The sequence below is a fragment of the Rhipicephalus sanguineus genome, chromosome 11 (genome assembly GCF_013339695.2).
Source record: "Rhipicephalus sanguineus isolate Rsan-2018 chromosome 11, BIME_Rsan_1.4, whole genome shotgun sequence".
Taxonomy (NCBI): Eukaryota; Metazoa; Arthropoda; class Arachnida; order Ixodida; family Ixodidae; genus Rhipicephalus; species Rhipicephalus sanguineus.
The window spans coordinates 18,177,965-18,185,649 of record NC_051186.1 but is presented as its reverse complement, the minus strand read 5'-3'; the positions used below and the strand labels follow the sequence as shown (position 1 = coordinate 18,185,649).

At 45.9% G+C, this 7,685-nt stretch overlaps 1 protein-coding gene across 1 annotated transcript; it reads left to right on the top strand.

Moving 5' to 3' along the window:
- Positions 1 to 954: 954 nt before the first annotated feature.
- On the top strand, positions 955 to 7,356 carry LOC119374422 (uncharacterized). The gene is made up of 3 exons (XM_037644509.2): positions 955 to 1,262; positions 3,174 to 3,317; positions 7,268 to 7,356. Exons 1-3 carry the CDS (start codon positions 1,154 to 1,156, stop codon positions 7,354 to 7,356), a joined length of 342 nt encoding a protein of 113 aa, XP_037500437.1. The 5' UTR covers positions 955 to 1,153.
- The last annotated feature ends 329 nt before the right edge of the window (positions 7,357 to 7,685 follow it).

Sequence of the window (7,685 nt, the reverse complement as noted above, 5' to 3'; positions counted from 1 at the left end):
GTCCCGATCCTTGCAGAAGACGAAATTTCGCGACTGCGGCCCTCTACAGACCCCTGATTTAGAGCGTCGGAATGGATACCATGAGATGAGGAGCGCAGCCGAGGTCGACAAACAGTTAGCTGGAGCGACGAAATTAAGAAATTTGGAATCAGCTCGCGCAGGACAGAGTGGTCCGGCAGCAGGGGCGTAGCCAGGGGGGGGGGGGGGGGTTGGTGGGGGGTTCAAACCCTCCCCCGAAATTTTTCTGTTTTGCTTGCATATATACACATTCACACATACAAACGCACGCACGAACATACATAAAGTATGGTTGAACTCCCCTCCCCCCCCCCGTCCGAAAAATATTTCTGGCTACGCCCCTGTCTGGCATCATACATACGATACGCTGATGATGATGATGATGATGATGATGATGATGAGGCGACGATAATATTGTCGTTGCTGCGGATACAGTGTTCCAAATACATTCGTGGCCAAGATATCTCCTTTGAAAGTGTTTCCAGTTTCAATCTTACGTCCCAACATTTGGCGCATTAGCGGACGATCTGAGTGCTGAACAATTCTTTATCTACGTGGCTAGTGCTGGTCCACTGGTTAGTGTTGCCTATTGTTGGTTGATGCTGGCTAATGCTGTCTACAATAGCATTGTGCTAGCTATTTGCTCCCACAACAATATAATAATGTTATACATATGCACTACTATGACACTGCCACTCATAGTCTATAGCGCTGCTCGACTCCGTAATGATGCGCCAACGAATGCTATTTATGATATAAGAGCAATTCTTGAAGGAGAGGGAAATGTCAGTGCGCCGGAGCTTTCATCTATCCTCGATGAAAGTGGCCACTGCGCTTGAACGCGAATGTCGACCGTACGCGGAACTGTAAGCTACTGCTTCAGGTGTCACAGTCTACTCGACGTACCATTGTGAACCCCCGCCACGGGTACACACTCTAACTTTATACGCAGACGTCGTTACGGATCGTAACACTTGTATCCGTGCCAAACAATTATTCGCATAACATCGCTTCTCACTGTGCGTTGCATCTGCCGAAATTTTCGAAAACGCAGTGAAGCAGCAGCGCTTTTGCTTGTGTCCCGCAATGCGGTTGAATACGGCTAAGAACGTGACGCATTGGTTTATCCTGTTATATGGCCAGGCCGCATCCGTGGGACCGGCGGTCCATCTTGACAACCTTGGCCTTCTTCGGAGGTATCTTCGTGTTCTCCATGATCATCGTTCTCATCCTGAGCTCTCACGGTGAGTCATGGTCGCTTTTCGTAGGCGCATTCAGCATAACCGAATTGCTAGTGTGCGAGGATTGTAGACTGGAAAAATATAAAGGAACGCTGCACCCAAATTTCCTCAGCTGAGTTTTACATAACGCGTTCCTTGTATATTCTTGAGGTGAATGACAATTTTTTCACAGCTGAGCTGTTTTACGTTAGTTTCCAGTAGATCGCTACTTGCGCAGGCAGTAAAACAATAGCGGTTGCAATCTCGCCATTGGCCACAGCGGCGGCGCGGCTTGGTGCCCCTTGTTATACGGTGGTGAACTGCATCGCAGAACAGATAGCTAAGCAAAAAGTGATGGGTATTGTAAAATATTGTTTTTCTAGAATCCCGAATAGAGAAAGTTGGCGACTCTACTAAAGGAACTACTACGAAAGAAACACCGTAAAATAGCAGTAGAAAAAAAGGAGAAAGCTTGGGCAATAAAGGATTTTGAAACACAGTGATGTTAGCTTTGAAACTAAATTACGCTGAGCTAACGGTCTTGGGTACATTGTAGGGACGAATGGACGTGAATTGTAAACCTTGCGAAAACGATGCTTTAAAAAATACATTGCTGGCACGGAGTTCTGAGAACTCCACGGTCCCCCAATTAAAATGAATGAATGGTCATAGAGAAAATTGTGCCCTAATGTTTGTAGGAAAGGTCTCGCATCTAAATTATTCACATATTGGTCATATCACGAGGGCTGCCGGTTCAGTGAAGCGTAAACTGGTGCCAGCCAAGGTGGTAGAAGGGGGAATATGAATTTTCTGGATGGAATCTTGGAGGGGTCACAAGGAAACTGTTCGGTGAATGTAAAAATCTCGTAACGTATCTCACAGGCGTTGGCATACTTAGGCTGTTATCACTGAATGTGTCGCTTATTCTGGCATAGATCTGTCAATTACGTTCTTTTCCGGGTCATCTGCTACGATACCATATCGGCACTCGTATGTTACTTAACTTATTATACCTCTAGGTGCATAAGTTCGAGAGCACCATCTCCTTTACTAATGATAAGTGTGCGGCGTAATTTTCAACACAGCACGCTGTTCGTTTGATTGCCCTGCTGCCAGTGTAATCGTTTAGAAATCTCTGTCAAACACCGATTGGTTTTTCGTCTATGGTCTGTGTCGGAATTTCTCGAACCTTCAAAGCATACATACAGTGAAACCCCGGTGATACGATCACAGCTCATACGAATTTCGGGGTGATACGAATTTTTCGTTGGTCCCGGCCAAGGCACATTGGCCTGCAATGTAATGGAGTATAGTTGTTGCGAACAGATTTTCACCCAGCGACGTTTGATACGAACGTTTGCTACCACCCAGGTACGCAGAGGTGCTGTCCGCGCTGTCGCGGAAGACGCGCCAAGCACGTGCGAGCGGGGGAACGCAAGCGTGGGCATGCGCGCGGCACCGCCAAATCGTCAGAATCACGGTGTAAGAAAAACACTTTCCTTACGATCAGAGTAAACCTTCAGAGACGCGTCACGGCCTCCGAGTGTCGCGGGTTACAACACACCTGGTTCATTAATTAGACGCGCGCGTACGGGCCATATATTTACGAGGGCTGGTATGATTGCCGACATCTAAAAACTTAAGTGACACTCATTCAGGGTTCTTCCTGACGTTGCGGCATCCCTGACAAAAAAAAATAAATGAAAATGAACGCCAGCTTTCTTTTCTCGCATGCCAAGTTTTCATGCTTTCTGATGATACGAATTTCGGATGATACGAATATTTTTGGTGGTCCCGTGAGATTCGTATCACCGAGGTTTCACTGTAGTTGTATAACTAAAGCGAGAAAGACGGCACGACTTCGTTGTGTCACGTCCTTTGAGTCGAACTACGCCACAGTTAATTGTAATGACCTCGTGCCTTTATTTCCTGCAGACTCTTCCAAAAAGGGACCTAGAGTCGAGTGGCTGCGTGCGGAACCGGTCAAGCTTGCGCGCGCGCTTGGCTGCAACTGCAGCACTGTCGCGTCGCACGTGGCAAGACCGTACTTCTGCGTCTGCCCCAAGGACAATCTAATTGGTGAGCAATACGTGATTATAGGTCGCTACTCTCATGAGCGCGCTCACTCCTTTTACACTGATTTCACATGCCTGTCACAGAGTATAAGTGATAATAATGAGCACTAACAGACAATAATGCCAAGGAAAGTATAGGGGATGTTTTTAGTAGTAAATGTAAGGTAAATGTGAAGAAAGAAAAGTGGACGAAAAGATAGCTTGCCGCGGGCAGGGCCGAACCTGCGGCCTTCGAATAACGCGTCCGATGCTCTACCAACTGAGCTACCGCGGCGGCCATCCCCCCGTCCACTTTATAGGGTATATATGTACATTTAAACGTGGGAGCGTCAGTCAGCGCCGCCAGTAGCCATGACGGCGAGTGTGGAGCACTCTTTTTTCTGCCTGTTGGCGTCACGTAGCACGTGAACTTGTTACGAGCTGTGAGCGAGATATTTGTGATTATAGCCGTAAGCAGGAGCCGGAGTGTTTGCTGCTGCATCTGAGTCATCTTTGGTCGCCATGATACCTAAAACGCACGCTCACTCTCTCCAACTTCATTTAACGTGCTCGACGTGCAGTAGCAGCAAGTGATTACAGGTGGGGCTTCATTAGGTGTGGAAGGGTATGAGTGCGGCTGAGTCTGAATGGATGCCAGTTGATAGTAGGGAGGGCGAATTATGCGTCAAGAAATGTCATTGATGGGCATGTGGGTGGTCGATTTTCTTAATCGATGAAACGATTAATCGTTCACTGTGTTAAGCATTAATGAAATAGTCGATATCGATAATGGCTTTTTTGAAGATTAATAGATTATTCCACATTTTTTAGGGCTCTTCTAAAGAGGCTGAAAGGCAGTTTATACTCATTAAGACAATGAGAGCGACTACCAACCAAATAAGAGAATGTATTAGACCGATGATTTGGAACCTGTTTGGATTGTTCTTTAGGGTGTTATATTACGGATCTGGCGGGGTGGAATGACGGAGAGTTTCTACCCTCCTCACACTCTTCCTCCTTTCCTTTTTTACGAAGGAGTTTTAAAGGTTCCGCAGTGCCACATCCTAAGTATATAACTCCCTGAAGAACATCAGGCATTATTGAACTTGCTGAGTGAAACTGTGCAGAACTAAACGAAGAATATGAAAAAAAACGACACTAGTCATTTGGCTGTCACTTGGTCAGTTGGAAACGCTAGCACTGTTGTTTGGCAAACGACACCCCTAATCCTTACAACCAACTTCATCGCCTTTTTATAAATATGGTCCGTACCAATAGATGATCGTGTCCGAAGGAAAGCAGACATGCTTAGCAAGCAACCGGAAACTTGAGTGGCCACACCATCAGCATGTGAGAACAGCCGCTTTGACGCTGCAGATGTTGCTGAAAACTACAACACCCTAGAGCGCGCACTGTAAGAGAAGGGGAGGGGGCATCTAATAATTTTTCCACTTGCAAGTTTCATTTTTCTTTTACAGCGTAAGCTATTATGAGCTCACAAAACAGCCGATTTTGGTGACGATGCTGTCCGCCTCTAGTTTCTGTCGCAGCTATCACGCAAAATAATAAAAAACAGGGTTCGATCAGCAACTAAACCCATGCATTCCGCGTAGTAGCAGTAAATTGTAATAAACGTTTATTGCGCAAGACGGTTTGAGAGGTAAAGGGGTGGGACTCCCAAGCACAGTGCTCCACTGTCTTTCCCGGCTCTCTGGGCTTGTTCAAGGAGGACCAATCTCCGTGCTAGTAAGCTAGGTCTTCCACTGCCTGTTTCGGTGTATTTGCCCCAAATTGGGGGAGTTACGTTCGGTGACCGCGAATCGCATTCCCACGTGATGTGCGCAATAGTGAGCCGCATTCCGCACGGCGAGTAGATGTCCTCGCATTGTGTGAAGCTTAAATGTTTTTGTTTGTAGTCGGCTCCCATCCAGAACGTGTTTCCAGACAAGGCGCGGGTGTGGATTGCGATAATTCTGGTGACCACGTCATTGGTTTTGTAAGATGTCACGTGAGTTCGTCGGAGGTTCATCGGCATCAGAAAAAGAAGTTGATAGCTTTCGCCTTGAAGTCATCTTAGGCGATTGCATAAGGGACCATGAGACGTTTTTAGTGTTTGTAGGCTGCTGGCAAGGTAGGTTGTACGTAAGCTTGTCCCGTTGTCTCAGCCCCATTAAAGCATTTCCTATGGTAAGTCACCCTGTGTGTCATTCAGACCACCTGTTGGAGTCTAGATTTAAGCAAACGTAGAGTGTGATCGACTCTACAGTTACTCTGTAGCCAGAGGTTCAGAATGAATGAATGAATGAATGAATGAATGAATGAATGAATGAATGAATGAATGAATGAACTTTATTAAAAGTCCGGCAGTTAATAAAGTTCATTCATTCATTCATTCATTCATTCATTCATTCATTCATTCATTCATTCATTCATTCATTCATTCATTCATTCATTCAGAGGTTCAGAATTCGCTTTTTTTGTTATCCCGTATTGGTTAGTCTAGAAGCCTTAGCCACATCTCTAGCACTGAGCGTACGTATTTTCATTTAATTCGAACAAATTCCGATTTCTCCAGTGCTCAGCACATGTTCACGGTTTCTGTGAATAATTCGACTTTGTTTATTGCCTCTTGCGCACTGTTTTTCATGTGCTCATCCAGCCTTGGTGGTCGCTTGTATGACTGCATTTTATTTCGACGACGCGAACTAACTTTTACGTGTACGCGCGCCCATTAATCTTCGACGATCTGTTCTTGTCTTCACAGCACCAGACTAACTGTATGTACAACACTATGTTGTGTGTTGTATGAAACACGCAACACGTGTGTTTGCTTCACTGAAAACACGAATATCTCACAATAAAAAGATCATTATGTTGCTACATTATAAATGTTTGTGGTCTCGAAGTAAGTCACTGCGAAGAGGATGGCTCTAGCCTTGGCTGTCAACAAGTCTCGAAAACGAGTATCTGACCCTCACCATTGCCGTACAACGCACGATGACAATGAGCCTGCAATTCGGAGTGGAGTATCGTCGACAACCAAGTTCGTCTACTTACATATCTACATCGACTAGTGATCTATACAGAAGCTGCAAATCTACAGATCTGTAGCAATCATTTGTAGCGAGCGACGGAGACGTGACGGCGGCCGACGTGGCCGTGCCGTTCTTGCTACTTTATTAGAAGGCCATAGTACAAGCAGAGCGGCAGCAACTACCGGCGTCCAGCTTCCAGCAACGTGAGCACGTTCTTAAATGGATCTTCCTCCTTACGCCTCGATCGCTCAGCATGAGCTGCGCGAGAGACGCGGCGCGGTGGTTGGAAAATGACGATGATGATGACGCTACAGATTTCCTGTCGAACCAATGGCACTCAAACGCCATCCACCTGTCCCATCGATGCCGTTGCAGTATGAATTTCCCTAAATATTTCGATTTCGTCGGCATATAGAAAGAAAGTTCGAATGGTGAAAGAAACGTCGTTAACAAAAATTGAATATACGAGCCTTAAGGGACGCCACTAGTATTACGTTGTATAAGAAAGACATTTGGCCCTTTACAGTATCGTAACATGGTCTGTCAAGAAAACTGTGGAGGAGATTTTTCAACTGAAAAGTCAACGTCTAGGTGCACGAGTTTAACCATAAGCAGTGATTGGCTAAGTCAAAAGCCTTACAAAAGTCATGGTCACAGTAACCACATATTGCTTCCGTGGTGGGAATGATATGTGGGAAATAATCTGGTGGCGTGGTTTTTGTGTTACTTGAATGCAGTAAGTGAGGTATGCTTGATGCAAGGGTATGTTTGTGTTGCGGGTGTATGCCTGATGCGGCCACGTATACTCGTGCGTCTCCCAGTTTGTTGCGGATATGGAACTTGTAGGCTCGTAACTTGGGAACAGTAGGCGCGGGGAGGGGTTGACGAAGCAGGTCGAATTTTTTCGTCTAAACACTCGCACATTTTTACTATCTTACAGGTGACGCACAAGGGATAAATTCCTCCAAGGTTCGCAACGACACGCATTCGATGCCCGGCCCCGTAAACACGCGCAAGCAGGATGGATGAGCAACCCGGGCGCTAACTCTCTCCTGCGGGCTCGAGAAGCAAGACTATGCTGAAAGGAAAGCGGTTGTTTTGCGGTTTGTATTGACGGGCAAGAATAAAACGTCGCGCAAACTACTTTGCCTCGTAGAACACAGAACGATGATTTCTGTTTTCATCAAGACAAACTGGCCGACTGTTCTATCCATGAGATTGAATGACAATTTCGCTGTTATTACAGCTGATAGCCAGCCATGAGCAACACTCACTGTCACTAAGATAACTAATAAATGCATTCTTAACCTTACATTACATTTCGATATTAAAGGTACCGACAACTGGCCAGACCGTAT